The sequence below is a fragment of the Elgaria multicarinata genome, chromosome 5 (assembly GCF_023053635.1).
Source record: "Elgaria multicarinata webbii isolate HBS135686 ecotype San Diego chromosome 5, rElgMul1.1.pri, whole genome shotgun sequence".
NCBI classification, from domain to species: Eukaryota; Metazoa; Chordata; class Lepidosauria; order Squamata; family Anguidae; genus Elgaria; species Elgaria multicarinata.
This window is the reverse complement of record NC_086175.1, coordinates 126,573,984-126,595,394: the sequence shown is the minus strand read 5'-3', so window position 1 is coordinate 126,595,394 and position 21,411 is coordinate 126,573,984. Positions and strand designations below refer to the sequence as shown.

At 43.7% G+C, this 21,411-nt stretch overlaps 1 protein-coding gene across 2 annotated transcripts in view; it reads right to left on the bottom strand.

The window, feature by feature from the left end:
• SYTL2 (synaptotagmin like 2) overlaps positions 1 to 21,411 on the bottom strand; it is a 102,634-nt gene that overhangs the window by 11,460 nt on the left and 69,763 nt on the right. The window contains exons 8-12 of one of the 2 annotated variants that reach the window (XM_063127210.1): positions 20,817 to 20,888; positions 14,558 to 14,659; positions 12,837 to 12,890; positions 9,412 to 9,506; positions 573 to 692 (exon numbers count right to left, since the gene is read on the bottom strand). In XM_063127210.1, the coding sequence (XP_062983280.1) occupies positions 573 to 692; positions 9,412 to 9,506; positions 12,837 to 12,890; positions 14,558 to 14,659; positions 20,817 to 20,888 (443 nt within the window). Of the gene's footprint in view, positions 1 to 572; positions 693 to 803; positions 1,022 to 9,411; positions 9,507 to 12,836; positions 12,891 to 14,557; positions 14,660 to 20,816; positions 20,889 to 21,411 lie in introns of those variants that run through there. The other variant, XM_063127209.1, reaches the window with a different exon arrangement.

The following is a 21,411-nucleotide window of genomic DNA, read 5'->3' as shown; positions in this document are numbered from 1 at the left end:
TGACTTATTTTTCTCTAACAAGCCACCTTGAGAACCCATGGTTTGTTGGTGGGTTGTCAAAGGTGGTTAACAAGCCACACTGAAGAAAATGTCCTGGGTTCAGACAACACACTAACGCTTGGTTCAACAAACAAACCATGGTTCAACAGTAACCCATGCTTCAGCAACAACCCACACTCAGCCACTGAGTATGGGTTAACGTGATGTGTGAACAGCCCCACTCACTAGGAAGCCAGGATTGGTTGTAGCTTCCTGTCAAGAGAACTTGCCATGGCAAACTGGGGCATAGGCCTTCACAGAAAATCATGCTTAGGAACAGTATTGACAAGCACTTTGAAGGCTCCCCAAAAGTTAGGTGGAATGGGGAGAGAGAAATGAGTAGTTAATTTAGATAAAAGAGTACTACTTTCTGTAAAAGAAGAAATCTGGATGTTATGATTAATCAACAGGCATTTGTAATGGCATCAGGAATTGCAACAGTAAATAGGAGCTCTACTACTACTGTAGAGGTTACAGACATATGAATATTAGTAAAGGCAGTGTGTTGTTAACTGAAGCTTTTGTTTACATACAGAAGACAAAGACGCCAAGCCAGAAGAGCCACTAAGATTGGTTAGCGAACTGGGGCTCTTCTTGATTCTGCCAAGTGGATAACTGCTGTCTGATGCTGTATCTGTCTCTCTGTCATCGCTCTATAAGATATTACACAAAGAGGGGAGAAAAGGTTTGCGCAGGTTTTCAAAAAGTGGCGACAAATATTGCCGTGCGGCATAGTTTCAGCGGGCAGATCTGCCATGGCTCACAGCTCTGGGATGCAGCATCACTGGGCGTAGAGTTAATGATGAAAGCCTCAAGTCGCATGCATGTTTCGCATGCAAGAATTTAGCCGTAACTTTTTTAAAAAGACAAAAAGAAATTAAGTAGAAAAACAGACAGTTCCGTGTTCAGTCCACTCTTCAGACAAACTAGATCTGTTTTATTTCCATCCCAGTCAGCTGCCTTGGTTTCATTTGTTAGAGCAACGGACTAATAGGTAACATGTTCTTATTTCTTTGGTCCCCTTCTGGGCCTGTAGAAATAAGCAAGCTGCTATTTATTTATTTATTTATTTATTTATATTTAAAAAAATCAGTATTGCAATCCTTTAATTGAAAAATGTCTGAAGTTTTATTTTGCAAAAAATAATTCTCTTAGGATAGCAACAAAATATTTCTGAATTATAAACAAAGCCAGTGTTTTAAAGGCCTTGCTTTTACATTCCATATTAACTAGGCACCAGTATACATTGAACTGACACATAAGGGCCTAATCTACACCAAGCAGGATATTCCACTATGAAAACAGTATCATACTATTGCCCCGCTCGTGCTCTCCGCTCCTCTGATGCCATGCTTCTCGCCTGCCCAAGGACCTCTACTTCCCTTACTCGGCTTCGTCCTTTTTCTTCTGCTGCCCCTTACGCCTGGAACGCTCTTCCAGAAAACTTGAGAACTACAAACTCAATCACAGCTTTTAAAACTCAGCTAAAAACTTTTCTTTTCCCTATAGCTTTTAAATATTGAGTTTGTTCTGACCCTATACTGTCAGCTTCACCCTACCTGATGCCTGTTTACACTTCCCTGTGCCTGTTTGCATTCTCTTTCCCTCCTTATTGTTTACTACAACTTTATTAGATTGTAAGCCTATGCGGCAGGGTCTTGCTATTTACTGTGTAATCTGTACAGCACCATGTACATTGATGGTGCTATATAAATAAATAAATAAATAAATAAATAAATAAATAAATAAATAAATAATAATAATAATAATAATAATAATATAAAAGGCAGGAGCCACACTACTGCTTTATAGAGGTACTTAAGTGCACTGACAACTGTTGGGGCCCATTGACACAGACCATATACCACTTTCATACCACTTTCATAGTGTTATATCCTGCTTGGTGTAGATGTGTCACGGACCTCAACAGTTGTCAGTGCACTTCAGTACCACTATAAAGCAGTAGGATGAATCCTGCAGTGCACTTCAATACTGCTATACTCCTGCCTTTTATATACTGCTTTCATACCGCTTTCATAGTGGAATATCTTGCTTGGTATAGATGAGCCCAAGGTTCCTATGTTGTGGGATGTAGGCCCTTTCCCCAAAGCATGAAAACAACCTGTATTAATAAAAGTATATCCCAGCCACACAATCTGTGCACTCTTTTTTCTTTTGCATGCTATGGATTGACTGAGTGGCTGGGAAAGACTTGCAATCTGAAGATAAGTGCCCTAACGTTCACTCTTGCACCATAAGGGCACAAGTGTAAATAAACACTAGATTGGGTTATTTCCTCAGCGTAACCGGACTAGTGAGCCTCGTGTGGCGCAGAGCGGTAAAGCAGCAGTTTCTGAAGCTGAAACTCCCCACGGCCTGAGTTCGATCCCAGCAGAAGCTGGTTTCAGGCAGCCGGCTCAGGTTGACTCAGCCTTCCATCCTCCCAAGGTCGGTAAAATGAGTACCCAAGTTAGCTGGGGGAAAGGTAACGGCCGGGGAAGGCAACGGCAAACCACCCCACTATAAGGCCTGCCAAGAAAACATCAATGAAAGCTGGCGTCCCTCCAAGAGTCAGCAATGACTCAGTGCTTGCACGAGAGGTTCCTTTCCTTTCCTTTCCTTTCCAACCAGACTATTACAATTTGATGTAATGATTGGATTCAGACGATCACAGAGGTAAAATAAGCCATCATGGCTTCTCCTACGAACCCCTGTGACAGCTTCTTGGCCAAGCACAGACAAAGTATTTCATGGTATAGGAAGTTAAATAGTAGTAGGGGTGTGCACGGACCCCCCGCTCCGCTTCACTTGCAGATCCGCCATTTTCCGGAGCGGGTCGCTCCGCTCCGCCCCCGCTCCGCCCACTTCCGCTCCGCTCCGCTCGGAGCTCCGGATCCGGATCCGGAGCTCCGTTTTTGCCCCCCCATAGGCTTGCATTGAAAGCTAAAAAAGTAAACAACTTTTTTTCCGTTGAAGTTAGAAACCTCACGTTTGGCACCATGACACCTCATGGGCGTATACACACACACGCCAAGTTTCAAGGCAATCCCATCATCCCCTGATTTTTGGCGAATTTTTGAAAATCGGGCACCCCATTCACACCCCTTGGGATAGCTCCGTCAATTTGCATGTTAGAAACCTCAAACTCGGCACCAGGGCAGCTTATCCATGTGTCCACATGCACGCCAAGTTGCAAGCAAATCCCATCATCCCCTGATTTTTGGCGCGGCTCTACCCTCTAACGCACCACCCATAACCCTAATTCACACCCCTTTAGATAGCTCCGTCAATTTGCACGTTAGAAACCTCAAACTCAGCACCATGATAGCTTATCCACGTGTCCACATGCACGCCAAGTTTCAAGGCAATCCCATCATCCCCTGATTTTTGGCGAATTTATGAAAATCGGGCACCCCATTCACACCCCTTGGGATAGCTCCGTCAATTTGCATGTTAGAAACCTCAAACTCGGCACCATGAGAGCTTATCCATGTGTCCACATGCACGCCAAGTTGCAAGCAAATCCCATCATCCCCTGATTTTTGGCATGGCTTAACTCACCCCAAATTGTCCCATTCTACAACTACGTCAATTTGCATGTTTGAAACCCCAAAGTCGGCACCATGATAGCTTATCCACGTGTCCATATGGACGCCAAGTTTCAAGGCAATCCCATCATCCCCTGATTTTTGGGGAATTTATGAAAATCGGGCACCCCATTCACACCCCTTGGGATAGCTCCGTCAATTTGCATGTTAGAAACCTCAAACTCGGCACCATGAGAGCTTATCCATGTGTCCACATGCACGCTAAGTTGCAAGCAAATCCCATCATCCCCTGATTTTTGGCGCGGCTTAAACTTTTTAACTCACCCCAAATCAAGTCCCATTCTACAACTACGTCAATTTGCACGTTAGAAACCTATCCTTTGGTCCCATGACAGCTTACCCATGTGTCCCCATGGACACCAAGTTTCAAGGCAATCCCATCATCCCCTGATGTTAGGGGAACTTTTGAAATTTGAACACTCCAGTATGTCAGGGATTTAAAGTTGCAATTGCAGACAGCTCAATGGGGCCAGTTCCAAGGCAATCCCAACATGCCACGAGATAACCCTAAATCTTCTTGCACATTTGAAAAAGGGATTATTGAATTTGATAAAGTCTAAGTGAGCGCAGGAAGGACTTCTCCCCTTAGTCAAAGCAAGACACATACACCATCGCTGCAAGGCGGGAAGGGGAGAAGGGAGGGAAAGCAGGCAGGCAGCATGCATTGTAGTGCCGCAAGGATGGCTTGAGCACTAACGCATAGCAAACCAACCCATAAGTGGGCGCAAAGTGAGGCAAAGATGGCTGGTTCTTTCTTTCTAAGCCAGCAGTTACGCCTTGAGGGGCACAGAGGAGGACGATTGGAGCAAACCAGGCACCAGGCGGGCAGAGAGGCAGGCAGAGTAGGCGAGGAGTCAGTCCTGGCAGATGCCCCACCACAGCAGCACCCCGGGGGAGGCGGGCAGGCAGGCAGGCAGGCTGCGGGCATTTCTGGGGGCACAAGGAAGTGATGGCTGGTTTCTAAGCCAGCATTGCAGTTAGTCACGCATTGCAAACGCAAACCATCCCAGCGAGTCGGTCACCGAGGAGGACAGGCTAGCAGAGGGGCAGGCAGAGTGACATGTCATAGATCTAGTATTGGGGAGGAGTCAGTCCCGGCAGATGCCCCAACACAGTAGCACCCTGGGTGGGCATTGGAAAACGCCATCTTGTGGGTCAATACTTCCCCCACCCCATGTCCTGCAGGGTTGCCTGCCTAACCCTTGTGGGGATGGGAGATGGAGAGCTTAGAGTGGCAGTGCCAGCAGCAGCCTTCGGCTTTCCCCTGGAACCAGTCGCCTTGCCCGCCTCTTTCCCCAGCAAGATCGCCTGGTGCTGCCTATGAAGATGCAGCTTCATGCTGCTGGTTCCATAATGCCCTGTCGATGAACCCCTGCTTAGGCTGAGTTTGCAGTGGCGACAGACAGCAAAGCGGGGATCCGCTCCCAACTCAAAGTGGTCCCACACGATGCTTGTCTTTCGTTTCCGTGGTGACACCACCAATTGCCCGCCTGAGCTCTCTGGTGTTGCCACAAAAACAGGGGTGTGGGATGAGACTGGGGAGAGAGCCTCGGCCTGCTGCTGCTCCTCCTCAGCCCCCACATCCTGGAGGCCCACCGCCTCCTCCTCCTCCCCCCCCTCCACTGTGCTGAGGACCTCGTCTAGGTCCATCAGCGGGCTCGTGGGCTGAAAGGAGAATGAAGGAGTTGGGGATACTCCTCCTCCTCTAATGGCACTGCTGCCACGTGCCTCTTGCAAACGGGCACTTTTCCCATTCCCACCCTCAAAAAGAGAACGCCGGGCACAAGTTGCAGAAGAGAGTGGCTCTGCCTGCTGCTTGTCCTGCTTCTGTTTTGGAGCAGTCAGCCAAGGAGTTGCCCGTTTGAGTTTCACAGGAGGAGAGGAAGCCTGCTTACTGCTGGCAGACTGAGCCTTGCTGCTTTCAGCACGCCTGCTTCCTCTTTTCATGATGACTAACAAAATATTAATACTACTAATACTATGTATAAGGTACTACTAAGAATATGTATAAGAAGAATATAATATGTTTAAATGTAGGGAAATGGGACAAGAACAATAAAATATACTACTACTAATATGTATGAGAATATAATATATATATATATATATATATATATATATACTACTAAGAATATCTACAAGAATATAATAATATGTTTAAGAATATTACTAATAAATGTAGGGAAATGGGACAAGAAATGGGACAACCACTACTATAACAAGAACAAAATATGAATACTACTACTAATATGTATGAGAATGTATACTAATAGACTACTAAGACTATGTCAAAGAATATAATATAATATGTTTAAGAATAGGGAAATGGTGTGCGTATGCTTTCCCCAAAATGCTCAATCTGTGGCTGCCTGTTGAACTTGACAAAAGCAGCCCACTCTGTCCAATTTACACAGAGAAGAAAAAGAGAATCCATTTTTTTTGGTATATTTGGTATATAGAAGATAGAAGGAAACACAATCAGGATTTAAGAGAGGGGAGGGGGAAAAAGAACCAACCACTACTATAAGAAGAACAAAATATGAATACTAATATAATATGTATGAGAATATATACTAATGGACTATGTGAAAGAATATAATAAAATATGTTTAAGAATATAAATGTAGGGAAATGGGACAAAAAGTGTGTGTATGCTTTCAAAAGAAAGCTTTCACAAAAGCAGAACAGTCAGGCTTTAATACAGGGAAGGGGGGGGCAACCAACCCAACCACACACTCCAAAATTCAAAAATAAAGTTTATATTAAATCAAAGTAAGGGGAAAACACAGGGCAAACTAAGCTACAAGTCAGAAAGAAGCAAACAAACACACACACGCGCCAAACTAAACCTATCCTAATCTATCTCCAAAGTCCAAAGCAGGAGCACTAACTAACTAAGTGTTCCCTCCACGAACGCCAACCCACAAAGAGACACAAAACAGAAAGTTCTCAGGGTGGGTCTGCCTTAGTCCCCCCTCCAACGCTGGGATTGGAGGAGGATGCTTTCTGAGGAGATCAATTCTCATCAGGATTGGGAGTTGAATGTGCCTGTCATCGCTTCCAAAAAAATAAAAAAATAAATAAAAAAAACCCAAACCCCGATTTTTAAAAAAATATTGCACGTGAACCACAGCACGCAGAAAGTTGAGAGTGGTCTCAAAATGACCCCCATCCACGACTCTCTGTGCACAAGAATTTTCAGAACGATAGCTTAACCCCCCCCCCCCAGTTATCCCCGATTCTTTCCCTCAATGCAATCCTATGGGCGAAAAGCCGAAACGCAGTTTGAGCCGCGCGGTTGACCCGATTTTTTTTAAAAAATTGCACGTGAACCACAGCACGCAGAAAGTTGAGAGTGGTCTCAAAATGACCCCCATCCACGACTCTCTGTGCACAAGAATTTTCAGAATGATAGCTTAAACCCCCCCCCAGTTATCCCCGATTCTTTCCCTCAATGCAATCCTATGGGCGAAAAGCCGAAACGCAGTTTGAGCCGCGCGGTTGACCCGATTTTTAAAAAAATATTGCACGTGAACCACAGCACGCAGAGAGGTGAGAGTGGTCTCAAAATGACCCCCATCCACGACTCTCTGTGCACAAGAATTTCCAGAATGATAGCTTCAAAAACAACGTAGTTATGCGCGATTATTTGCCACAATGCAATCCTATGGCGAAATGTTTTCAAGATGGCGACCGGAGCGCTCCGACTGAACTCGGAGCTCCGAAAAATGGTCGCTTCTCTTCGCCTTGCTTCTAGGGGGTCCGCGGTCCGCTCCTACTCCGCCTCTGGGTAAGGCGGAGCAGGCCAATCCGCTACTGCTTCTACGCTCCTAATCGGAGCGGAGCACATCCCTAAATATTAGACCTATCTACCGACCTGCCTAATGAGATCCATTCAGAAATTGGCTAAGTGCCTAAAAAGATCCTGTCATTTAATTACCTTAAGGTTTTCCAGAAAGAGTATGGACATGATTGTTTTGTTTAGGTGTAGTGTACTTTGCCTGTAGGCAGGATTTTCTCCTCTACACGTGTGCGGTCTTGTGCGGTCACTACCAACAATAGCATTCAGTTGCCTTGTTATGTTATATGTCCCTTGCTGTCAGTAGACACATATCTTATATTAGCAATTATTATTTGATCAAGAGATGATTCCGAAATTGATTCAAAGTTTTGATTCATTCTTTGATTCAGGCTTCTTTCTGCTAAGCAGCTAATTTAAGTCGAGGTGTTTACAAAAGAACGAACTTAGAAGAAGCGGGGAGGGTTTTGTTCCAGTCATTGCAGTAGTTATAAAAGCTGTTTTACACAAAACAAGGGAAAGATGCAAAGGCCAGAACTGAAGGAACCAAGGGAGAACTGTTCTAATTCAGGTACGCCCTGGTTTCTCATAGCAAAACTAGGGTGCAGGCTGACTAAATTCAGTATTATCTTGGGCACATGGTAAAAACAGTCATAGGATTGCTTCACCTTGCACCAAAATCTGCATTTTTCACTATGCAGCTATGATTTTAGATCATGGGCTGATTGTCATCCCCCACAAAATCTTCCTGGGTCCACTCAATCCATATCTTTGTCAGCTTGGTCATGAATACAAGCCCCCGAAATTACTGCCCAACTGCCAATATTGATGCTCCTGGAGGTAAAAACAGACTCCATAGTGTTAAGATATTGCTAGAATGGTAATTTCATCCAGAGCCCATTTTAAGACTGGGTTCGGACAACCACAACATGGAAAGAAGCCATCGTGGCTTCTCCCCCTGCCCTCGCGACCACTATTTGCATAATGCCCCACAAATGCAGCGTAGGTTGACATGTCGTCCGCACCAGCATGCACGGCATGGTGGGGGTCACTTTGTACTCACTTTCAAACCCACAACATGCAGCAAAGGTTATAGGGTAGTTATAAAGCTGTCCCCACCATGCGGTGCACCCGGTTTTGATGACACACCAACCCATTCTGCATCACGGGGGATTACGCAAATGGTTCTTCCCATGTTGTAATTGTCTGAACACAGACTAAATCTCAAAACTATTGATTGATGCCTTCACCTCCAAAACCTGGGCATTTGGCACCAATAGTTAAGCAATACTCTGAGCGAGCACAGAGGCCCACTGTATCTGCCCAACCAGGATTAGCCTAACCTGGGGGTGACGTTATCCCAGCAATGTTCTGAAGTCTTCTCTGCACATGCAATGGAGCCATTCCAGGCTCCATCTCAGATTCCAGAATCCACCCCACAGATTAGCACATGGGAAAGGGGAGATGATTCTCAGTCCTCCGAAGCATTTCCACAGCAAAACCGAGCAGGTCCTAGCTTTATCTCTTCTCATAGAAAGAAGATGACACAACAGGGGCCTAGTGGTCTTCTTTTTTATTTTCAGAGAAAGCTACTTTCATTTTTATTTACATGGATCAACCCACAAGGAGCTTCCTACAGGCGCCAATGATACAGCTTCTTTTGACATGAATTGTATCTAAACTACCAGAGATTCACAGGGTGGGATGGCCCTGTAAGTCATCATGTTCAAACTGCTACTCCACATTTATACCCTCTTTGCCCTCGCAATTTAATCATCATAATTCAGAACATAGTGCATCACAAGCAAATATCCCCAACCCTCACTTCTCTGCCCCATCCCCTCTGGAAGAAGCCCCCATATATTCTTACATCTCTACATTACAGCTTTTCTTCATGGGCATGTCAGCACTCCCTTAAATCAAACCACACCAAGATTATTAAGATATGCAAAAGTAAGAACTTGCCTCATCCGGCAGAAATGCTGGGACTGATTTGCTCATCATTCTGATTTTTTCTGGACGCGAGAACTGGCTATCGGGGAAAGAAGGTGCTGTGGAAACTAAAGAGCAGCAATTAATGTTTAGAGAGCTAATAAAATTCTAGTACAGGGGGGGAAAGTGCTTTTGAAATAAAAATACATTTACATGCATAAGAAACTTCAACATGCAAGATGCACATACTATGAGGAGCAATACATGCTACACGGAAGGCTGCCACAGAGGAGGTGATAATGACCTGTTTATGTTTTTTTCCATTATTTCTGGATATCCTATTTAGGAGGAACTCTCACCTTTCCCTCATGGGAGATGTGTCTGCATTTCTACTCCTATGAACTTACAACCCAACCCAACCCACCAACCCATCACGTGCTAACCAGCAGAGGATGCAAAAGTCTACAGCTATTGAAAGGGTTTGTATGACACAACAACCCACCATGAGCAGGCAGCCATGGTAGGTTGTTGTGTCGTCCAAACCTGGCGCATTTTTCACAGGTTGGCTAATTTTTTGGGAACAAACCACACTGAGAACCCATAGGCTGTTGTGGGGTTACTTTTACCCATGATGGGTTGTCATGTTGTCCGAATCCGAGTTTCAATCATGGGTTGCGGTGATCAAGTACACAGCCACTCAGCAAGAGCGGCAAAAGAGCCTGCACCACTCGCTTTGCATGATTTTGCCAATGAATGTCTTTCCTAAGAGCCGAAATGGCACTTTGGAAGGACTGCTACTTGCTCCCTGACATTTTTTTTTTTTTTAGTGCTTCAAAGATGCGCAATTGGGGGTCCTAATTTTTATTATTATTATTTTGTTGGTGGCGGAGTTTTGCAAGTGCACACTTACGACTATCCGATATGTACAGTCTTGCCCGGTCAATTTCCTTGTCTGCTTCAGCAATTGAAGGGAGCTATAAGGGGGGCTGGTAACATACAAGGAAATTGACAGGACAAGGTTGCATTTCATCTAATCTGCATCTAAAGGACTGGGAAAGAAATAATACTAAGCAGAAGGAAGGACCTGAGAGCGCAATTCAGAAGCACTGAAAATATGGGGGAGGGGGAAGGCAAAGGAGTAAGTGCCCCAAAAGATGGAGGGGGGCAATATCTCCCCCTTGGCAATGTAATCCTCTTGTTTTAAGTAGTGGACTGAAACTTCTCAATGTCGCCCACTTTTTCAACACTTCTCCAAGTCTCCAGCTAGTCTGGAAAGGGGGGATATTAACTCCCCCCCACACATGCTAAGCTCCCTGACAGGTGTTTTTTTTAAGCCTCATTGTTGAGGAGTTTGAATCCAGGCTCCTTCATCCAGGATCAACATAGCGTATACTACGCAACCTTGGCTCCCCAGATATTTTTTCTCATAGAAGTGAATGTCTGCCATTCTTTCCCGGCGAAGGGGCAAAATGACTGCACTAGTACAAATCTGTAGGGGAGACAAAACTTGCCATTGACACCAAATGAACCAGCCCAATGTCCACTGAAAGGGATGTCCATATGCTTCTGTGCAAAAGACATCGATTTTGCCCACCCACCTGAGGTCCTGGCGATACACAGGGCCTCCTTCTGCTCCCAACTCCCATCACAATAACCAAGAATTTTGCTACTCAAGTATAAAAGCTCTTTTGAGATCTTGCCATCCCTTCCTTCTTGCACTGGTGCCTTTGTCATGCTTTGCACCAACATTAATATTGCAAGAACCCGAGACGGTGGTTCTAAAATGCTTCATATCTGTGGTTGCTCCTATTCTGTAGCAAGTCAGCAAATCCTGACTTTGATTACAAACGGCAAATGGAATCGAACCTCGCATTTAACAGGCGTGAGTTGCCAGCAATGCGAAGTTAGCAGTCTTTTTATGAGGTACATACAGTTAATATAACATGGACAAACTATATCACCGGTTAGTCAGGTGCGAAGCCACAAAACATTTTAGCCACTATAGGCAGGAAGGAGCTTATTACTCGCTTCCTGGCACATTCTCATTTGGCTGATCTGCTTTCTGGTCAGGTCAAAGTTGCAACATTAAAGAATGCACAGTCACACTCAACAGTGCAGACAGTGGGTGTGCTATGATTGCAGAGAATCCAGATACTTTTGCATGTGACATTCCAGGTACTTCCCCCTCACCTTACTTCAGAATCTTTGCATTCTATGCTTCCAACCAACTCTAATCTTTTTTTATGTTACATCGATTTCAGCAGAGGACCACCAGTAAGACTGACTGACAAGAGCTAAGGCAGAAGGAAAACACTGAAAGCAGAAGGAGACGACAGGACCGAATTTAAGAACATAAGAAGTGTCATGCTGGATCATCTAGTCCATCATTCTGTTCACACAGTGGTCAATTACCTGTCGACCAGGGACCAACAAAGCAGGGCATGGTGCAAACGCACCCTTCCACCCATGTTCCCCAGCTTACTGCCTCTGATACTGGAGGTTGCACTTAGCCATTAGGACTAGTAGCCATTGATAGCCTTCTTCTCCAGAAATGTATCTAACACCCTTTTAAAGCCATCCAAATTGGTGGCCGTCACCACATCTTGTGGTAGTGAGTTCCATAGTTTAATATGCGCTGTGTGAAGAAGTCCTTCCTTTTATTTGTCCTGAATCTCCCACCAATCAGCTTGATGGGATGGCCCCGAGTTTTAATATTAAGTATTAAGGTTGATAGAACTTTTATTATTTATTTATTTACAACAACTGTATACTGCTCCTCGTCCAGACAGATTTCGGAGTGGTGAATAGAGACTTTGGGGAATGAGCCGAACTCAATCTTTGGTGGATGGCCCAAGTTAAGTTTGCAAGCTGGATAAGGGATCCATCATTACAGTCAGCCCAACTGTGCTTATTTCAGCTAAGACATTTACTCACTTGTAACTCAGCAGCTAGCTAGCACATTATTCCACAGTAGCCAGTGATGAAAGAATGGCTACTGAGAATTTACTGCACGTCTATCCTAAGCCCATAACAAAGCTGGCATACTGGACAATTAATTGTGGTGAAATATTCCACAAAGCTGAGAATGCTGTTGCGTAGGTGGAGTCCATTTTAAAGTTCACTGTAGTATCATTTGTTATTTTAGCTAAGGCGAATGCAATTTCTGGCACACGTTTATGCATGCTTTAAGTCCTATTGGAATCGGCTGGCTTTAAATACTCATGCTGGACTGCAACCGACATTGTCCACAGGCAATCTTTATACATAGCATCATACAAAACAACCAGATGAACATTATCCAAAGGTCTAAATCATGCAATATGCAATATTTTAGCTATCTAAAACTCTAGCGATAAATTATCATAGAAGTTGGACAGAAAAGTCTCTCGCTGCTGAGAATTCACACGCACTACTAAAGCAGAAGGTTACATTCATGCAGCCACAAATAAAATAGTTACCATCTTCGGCACTAAGCATTAAGTCGTCCTTTGGAAGGTCTACTTTTCCTTTATCTGTGCAAGGGGGGAAATAGTGACACAGTTAGACATTTCAGCTGTTCAATGGTCACTGTGGGATCTCAATAGAAGCCTCTAGGGGTGGAAGAAAAGCAAGAAGAAAATTGGGAGCAAAGGCAAGGTCAAAGGCACAGAAGATGCCTTCTTATGAAATATTCTAATGTAAGGAAATGTACTTCGGGGGTGGGGCTTAGAACCAGCAGCAACCCCACCATGTCTAGTCCAGTCTATCTGGCAGGTTATCAAAGATGTTAGGTGCAAGCCACAGCAGGTTTTAAAAGGCCAAAGATGTCATTCAGAAGAACCATTCTTGTAAGACATTTGATAGGACAGAACAAGAATCTTCTAAAATCCAAAAAAGTACATTGAAGCAATAAGGCAAAGTTGCATTTAGTAGATGTACCCAACTCACCAATGGCTAGAGGTAGACAATAGTTTGAGAATGTTGGAAGTGGGTCAAGAGAGTGACCATTTCCCATATGATACCCACACACATAAACACACACTTTTCTTTTGTCCCGATGTAGCCTCTGGTCAAACAGGTTTTGATTTCAAAAGCTTGCCTAATCTTGTTCACCAGAGGCAGAAGTAGGACAAGCATACATGAGCAGAGTTCTGACTTCCAAACCACCTTCAACACTCAAGGTAGGGGTGGGGGAACTATTGTCTACCTCCAACTGCTGATACTTAGGCCCTTTCTACACCATATGGGTGTAGAGGGAGGGAGGGTGGAGGATCTTGTGAGATCCTGATCGTAAGATCCTCCTTTTAGTTCACATGCAGGCGCTACATCCCAGGAAGAAGGAGGGTGTCGTGCCCGCCATTTTTTAAAACTTTTTTTTAAAAGAAGATGAGCGCACGTGCACTCCAACTAAAGTAAGTTTTTTAAAAAACAACCCAACACCACTCACCCATCCCCAATTCCTCCTGGCCTGGTTCCTTCCCTCTACTACTCCCTGCTACTCGCGGGGAGGAGGGAAGAAGCTGGGACAGGCGGCCACACATGCCGTGGTCTTGGGACGATCCTGAGACCACAGGAAGAATCAGGTTTTCCCAGGGAGTACTTATCCCTGGGGAAACCCGTTCTCATCCCTCCTTCCTACCAGGAGTCCCTGTGCGTCATTTGAACGCACAGGGACTCATCCGTGACCAACCTGGATTTTCAGGCTGGTGTAGAAACGGCCATAGCAAGACCCACTGAAGTGGTCTCACAATGGCCACAGCCTTCCCCTCTGGATTTTTCTACCTTCATCTGAAATCAACAATACTAAGGGCCAATTAAGCCATTACATTACAAAGGAACTATTGACACAGCATCATATTCACTAAGGATGTGGTAAAAGAAAAAAAATGCAGGTAATAAATACACGGAGCATGGCCCTGAGCTTGCAAGCTGTTACAGTATTGCTGGAAGCAGCAGGTGAGTCAAGAGCACACCAGAGAATCCTCTGCAACACTGGAAATTACTCATATAGCCCAAAACCCCACAAATGCCTTCATGTGGTTCCTTCAAAGCCGAAATATGCAACCAAAATCATTTTGGATGTTTAATCCTTCCAAAGGCAATGTTAAACTATTCCTTGACAAATGATGGGCAGATGGGAAAAGAGTTTTAAGGAAAACCTTCAAGGACATGGAAGATGTCAGGCAAACATTTTGCTCACTTGATGTGGCTGATGGTATGTCCTCTAGACTTTTGGAAGGAATTTGCCTATTTGAACTCCTTTTCAAAGCCTCCAAAACAGGGTTTATATCTTCTTCCGAACCTGTTTCAAGACAAAACACATGAACTCTGCACAACGCATAGACATATGTCTCAAGCAAGCATAGCCTATTTAAAAAAAAATGTATTCAGGTGGGGTGAAATACCACCACTGAAACGTTTCAAGAAACATGGCACTGCTCCTAAAGAAGATGGTCTTGCATCAAAGTCTCCTCCCATAACATCCCCAAAACATAATACAACTTATGCCTCATCCTGATGTCATTATGATGTACGTTTCCTTACTCAACCTTGGAAAGGAGAAAACCACAAAGCATAATGTCACCAGGACATACCACGAGGTGTACTATACTTTATGGAAGGGCTAATTCAACAGTGGGTTGCTATTTGGGAGGCCAACCCCGTGTTTCTTCTAATATACACTTCCACCCTTATAATATAATTGGGTCATTCCTCCAACAAACAAAAGGAAACCATGCACTTCTAAGAAGTTGGAAAGCCTGGATAATTATCTACAGAAAAAATTAAATGTATTCCCTTTAAATCTGAACTCATAACAAAATCTAGTGGTCAGTATTTGGAAAGTGGGGGGTGAGATTCTATGCATGTATGAGGGATAACTGTGCTTCATTTTTTGCTATTTGCTCCAGCAGTTCCTGCTGCAGAAAGACAAGTCATCGTTCAGTTGAATAAGCAGTTTAAGATCATGGTGGTGGTAACTACTACAGAAGAAAGTTCCAATGCTGCTATCTATTCTTACCTGCAAATGGATATCATTTCAGTAAGTCTGGCCCATTTGTGGGAGGAGTGCATGGGGGAGAAACTGACTTACTAATTCAAACTTGAGAAACAGTTTCCTCATAATGTCTCTTTTGAGTTGATTTTTGGTTCTCTCTCTCTCTCTCTCTCAATTTGGCACAAGAGTGATTCCCAAATTGTGTGCCACAAGAGGCAGCTGGACAAGCATCTGTCAGGGATGCTTTAGGGTGGATTCCTGCATTGAGCAGGGGGTTGGACTCGATGGCCTTGTAGGCCCATTCCAACTCTGCTATTCTATGATTCTATGATTCTATGTGCCTTGAAAGTTTAAGCCATTGTATAAGATGTATCACCACTTTATGCCCCTTGAAGTGAACGGGTTCCTGTGCTGTATTGATCCCCTCTCTCTGCTAATATACAGGCAGAAAAAGTCATCTTGTGGGAGGAAGGAAGTATGCCTAGATCCCCTAATACAGCCTTCCTCAACCTGGGGCGCTCCAGATGTGTTGGACTGCATCTCCCAGAATGCCCCAGCCAGCTGGCTGGGGCATTCTGGGAGTTATAGTCCAACACATCTGGAGCGCCCCAGGTTGAGGAAGGCTGCCTTAATACACCCCATACTACAACTGACAGTCTTTAGGAATTTAGGAAACTGATGCTTTAGGAATTTAGGAAACTGATGCTTTAGGAATTTAGGAAAAATTCCTAAAGCATCACTGTGGTCCAGAGATCTAAATGACTGGACAATATAAGAACATAATAAGAGCCCTGCTAGATCAGAACAACGGCCTATCAAGTCCAACATTACCTTCCCAGAGTGCCCAACCAGGTGCCCTAATGGGAAGCCCACAAGCAGGACATGAGTGCAACAACACTCTCACATTCATATTCCCCAGCAACTAGTATATAGAGGCATGTTGCCTCAGATACAGGAGGTAGCATATAGCCCAAAGGCGAGTTTGTCTAATCCCCTTTTAAAGCTGTCCATAGTGGTCATCATAACATCTTGCGGTGGCAATTTCCACAAACTGCAGTTAGAATGCCAGGAAGCAAATCTTAACTCAGCTATTGTGGAGCTTCAAGGAGGAATCTTGTCCATTTTTCTGGGAGCGTATTGAGAAAATACATAGAGTGACACGTAGCTCCCATTTCAATCTGGGGAGGGGGGGGGGGGAATTGTGCCCCAAATATCAGAAGTTTGGGACACGCTGCCTTATTGAAATGATGCCCAAATATTTGGTTTTGGGGACTAAATTTGTAACCTTCAACTGGTTTTCTAGTCATTATTATAAACACACACACACGTACACACACTCAGGACAATTAAGGAATTCAAAACTGCTCACGCGTTGAACTTCTTTGGAATCCCACAAAGGAACCGCTTTCATCTAAAAGATCTGATTCAAAACTCCTGGCATCTTCTTCATCGTCATCATCTTCATCATCATTGTCACTAGCATGATGAGTGGCAAGCAGAAGCTTGACTCTACTTATTTTGCTTTCTGCAAGTGGCATCCTTGACATTTGGGATCCATGTACTAGATCTACTTTTTCACGCACATCAGCTAGGGAAGGACCTGCACTAGGAGCCTCTCTTTCTCCCTCTCTTTCAAATTCATCCTTACACTTATCTGCCCTGGAAAGGGTGGGAGAATCTTCCCCTTCTTCCAAATGTGGAGCTTCAGTTGATGCCAGGTTAACATGGATAGTTTTTTGGAAAACCATATTCCTTCCAGAGACACCAGAAAACTTTGCTGTCTCTACAGTTTGGTTATCTTGTTTGAAAGTCTTGCCCTTCAGTGGTATTTTAACCTCGGAACGATAGTCACTTGACGTGTTCTCAACCAACGCTGGCATTTTTACAGATAAACTTCGCTTTTCTAATGGAGGTGCAACTGTGGCATTTTGATTGCTTTTCTTGGGCTGTTGCAAAGCAGCATCAGAGCTTTCTCTAATTAGGTTTTCCAAGCTGGATTTGTATACCGCATCCTCTTTTGCTGGGGCAATAGATTTCATTACAGTTTCATTTGCTTCTTCAGGAAGGCTCTCTAAGCCATGACTAGCCTGCATGTTCTCTTTCATCTTGGCATCTAAACATCTCAATTGAGCAGGTGGAGTCTGGGCAGCTTCTTCAAGCAGTTTCTGGAAACCAGAATTAAATTCCCTTTGCTTTAACTTGGATGGAGCAACAGTTTTGTCTACAGTTTCATTTATTTCCGGACCACTGCCCATTTCCTTTTTGCCAACCAAATCTACAGTCCAATTAGACTTGCTCTCGATTTCTGACCCATCGCTATGGCCTGTATTTTTCTGACTGTATGGTAAGATTTCGGAGTTTTCCTTGAGCAATTTTTTAAAGCTGGCTTTGAACTCAGCCTGCCTGGAATTGGACGGAGCAGTAGCCCTTTCTGTAGTTTCAAATATTTCTTGAGGATATGGTGTATCTTTATCATGAACTGGGCTCTCACTCTGATTGGGCTCTAAGGAAGCCTGTGTCGGTTTAGGAATCTTTGTGTCTTTGAGCAACACAGAGTCCTCTTTAAGTAGTTTCATTAAACTGGCTTTAAAGGCTGCGTGTTCAAATGAATTTGGTTGAATGGTTTTCACTACTGTTTCTGCTACATCCACAGGTTGCTCACCAAGAGAAGCACCATCCCCTTGAGCACTTGCATTTTTCTGGTTTTTAAATGGTGGCGCTACAGCTTCCTCTTCAGTTAGTTCACCTTGCACTGTAGTCAGTAGATCGTCATAATCTTCATTTGTATCTACACTTTTCTCACTTGTCTCACTGCTGATTTCCCTTGGAAGATTTGCCATTTGGGGCAAAGCAAGAGCTGTCTTTTCATTCACCTGACTCTCTCCAGGAATACTGTCAACTGATGTTTTCAAAATATTCTCCTTCGTCAGTGATGATTCTTTCAGAAGAAAGATTAGTTTGGCATTCAAATCATTACATTCCCTTTTTGATGTAACATTAACTTCTGTCACTGTCTCAGAAACCTCTTTCCCAGGAGAGTTTTCTCTCTTCTGAGTTGCAAGACAAGCATCAGGTAGCATCAGTTTTGGTGATGGAATCTGGAAGACTTCTTTCTGAGAAGGAATATCATCTAGAAATATTTGGCCTTCCTCCCTTTTAGGAGGTTTCCTGGCCATCAAATTCGATTTTTCTGTTAATCTAAGCAAATCCCCTTCATCTGTTTTACTTTCAAAAGGTTGATCTTTGGAAAAGACACATTTTTGTGGAGTTCCTTCCATTTCTTGAGACTCCACCAGGGCCTTTTTTTGATCACCGGGAGAAGATTGATGGCTGCGCTCCATCACTTTATTAAAAAAACGCTTCTTCTGAGTTGCAAAAACTGCTTGTTCAGAAATATCCACCACTATAGGATGACTGGGAGAGGTTTTCACATCTGAGACTTCCGTTAGCAGCTTCTCCAAGCCAGTGTTAAAAGCATCAGCGTCAGCTTTTTGTGGGACCAAAGTTCTGTTTACAGTCTCTACCACCTCACTTGATGCAAGTTCAGCTTTTCTATCTGTGTCTGCAGGAACAACCCTATGCTGTTGAGCCCAGGCAGTGTAAGGCATTTGCCCCTCTGGTGCTAATTCCACCTGTGCAATCCCTTTCTTACTAGCTGGAGGGTAAACCAACGAGGATTCCTGAGTTGATTCTATCAAAAGTTTCTGCAAGTCACTGTTAAACAAACTATGCTGTACTTTTGATGGAACAACTGTTTTTTCTATATACTCTTTCACTGGAAGCACAGTTTTTTCCTCTGAGTAGTTGCCCTCCATTGGGGCAAATTCCAAACTTCCCTTTGACACAGTACTCACTGATGGAGAGAGAATTGGTTGTTCTGCTTGCTTTGAAGTCACCCTTCTTGCATCTAAAGGTGAACTCTTTGCATTTGGTTCCTTCACTCTCTCTTCTTGGAGGATCTGTTTTTGTTGTTCCTTTTCCAGAACCACCTGGCTAGTTCCTACTCGGAGTTCTTTTAACTCCTCTGATTCTTTCCGATAACTTCCTGTACTACTATTTCTACTCCTTGGGATGACCAGCTCTGCCTTGGACTCATCAGTCTGGCTGTGTTTAGTTCCCACATCCCAAAAACTTCTCAGGCTTTGAAACTGTGATGGATTGAGCATCTGAGCCTTTGACTCCTCATCCATTTTTTCCTTTAAAGAATGGATTTTAAAATGAGGCTCCTGTTGCAGAGTAGGGGAAGCTTTCTTTTTCCCCAAAGCAATTCCTGGTAACCCACCATCCTCTTTGGAATGTGATGCTACATTGTGTCTTGGGTGCATATTATCTACATGAAGCAGTTCTGTATATTCAGTATTCCTCTGGTCACTTGGAAGTATTCTGCCAGATCTGTCAACAAAATGGCTCCCTTTGGATTTTGCCATTAGGGTTGGTCTAGTTTTTCCTGAAGACAACATAATGTCATTATCTTTAGGTTCAGAGTCATCATCACTTAATTCAACTTTTCTGAAGGTAAACAGATTAGATTTGCCTTGTTCATTGTCAGATTCACCTGTAACATATCCTGAAGATCCACCCATTGGTTTTACTCTGCTGGATTCCTTTTTATAGGTTGGTATCATATTACTAACTGATGTACTTTCATTTAATACATCTTTCTTATTTGCAAGCTTTGGGGTCATCTTCTCCCCTTCCCAGAAAGCCCTGATGTCCTTGACTTTTTTTTTGTCCCCTATCAGAGATGGCTGATTGAATTCATATTGCATATTTTCCTCATCCAGCAATCCAGAATCCTTTCCTTTAAGTTCTCTAAGTGACTCCTCTGATTGACACTCAAGGTTTCCTTCTTCCAAGAAAGTTTTAACATCTCTCTCCCCATCAACATATCCACATGTACTCTTTCCCCCTTTCATTACTTTTCCAAAAGAAGAATCAACACTCTTCAGACCCAGCTTAATTGTTTTATCTTCCGCCTTCAGTTCTCTGCATGAAGTATTTTCAGCCTCGCCTTTCGTAGCAGTTTCATCTGTCTTGTTCACGCCCTGATCAACAGTCAGGACATGCAGTCTCTCACCAAAATGAACGCTTGGCCTGTGGTTGATAGAACCTGCAACTTCTTCAGCTCTGCCTTCACTGTAGGTCTTTTGCTTTCCTACGAATCGTCTGCTTGGACTTCCATTGTTCTTGCTGGTTAGCTCTTCTCTCAACACATCTGTACTTGATCTGTTATCTTCTCTAGTTATAGGCAACTCTCTCGTCTTGGCCATGCCCATCTCCTCTGCAAGCTCCTTCTCTTGAGGAATCGACAAAACTGTTTCTTTGCCATCAGTACCGGAACTTCTTTTAAACCAGTCTAGTACTTTTGATATGGACTCATCAGCTGCCTTCAAGATCTCAGTAGTATGTTTGTCAGGTTTGGAAGCAGTTTTAGCACTTTGAACCTCAACAAGAGCAGGCTTACCTTGTTCAAGGTCTGCAGCGCCAACCTTTGGTGTCTGAGGCTCTTCTGTCTTAGCCAAAGGCAACTCTTGGCCTGCAAAAACATAGGCAAATGTTGTTGTGAAACTACGGCTGACACCCAGCTTTAGAAATCTCAGTTTACCAAATTAATTTTAATCAATTTATTAAACCTGCATGAATTTGAATATGGGGGAGTAGTTTTAAAGAGAGGGAAATATATTTTTAGATGGCACAGACATGTCCCAGCAGCAGCTCTCTTCACAGAGGCATTCCCTCCTGTGTGTGAGAGATGTTTGCCTACCACCTGGAGAACTGTATTTTTTTTAAGTGTTGCCTAATTAAACAATTTTGAATCAGTTAAGTAAAGGTTACAGTTAAGTAAAGGTTCCTGCATTGAGCAAGGGGTTGGACTCGATGGCCTTGTAGGCCCCTTCCAACTCTGCTATTCTATGATTCTTACTGAAACACAAGGTTTCCAAATACTATAACCAAAAATCAGTCATGTTGGTCATGTACAATTAAATAGGAGATGGACTGTATGAGCTTCAGTATGATGCCTCAACAATGAGCTACGTTTTATCATTTAGATAAAGAAT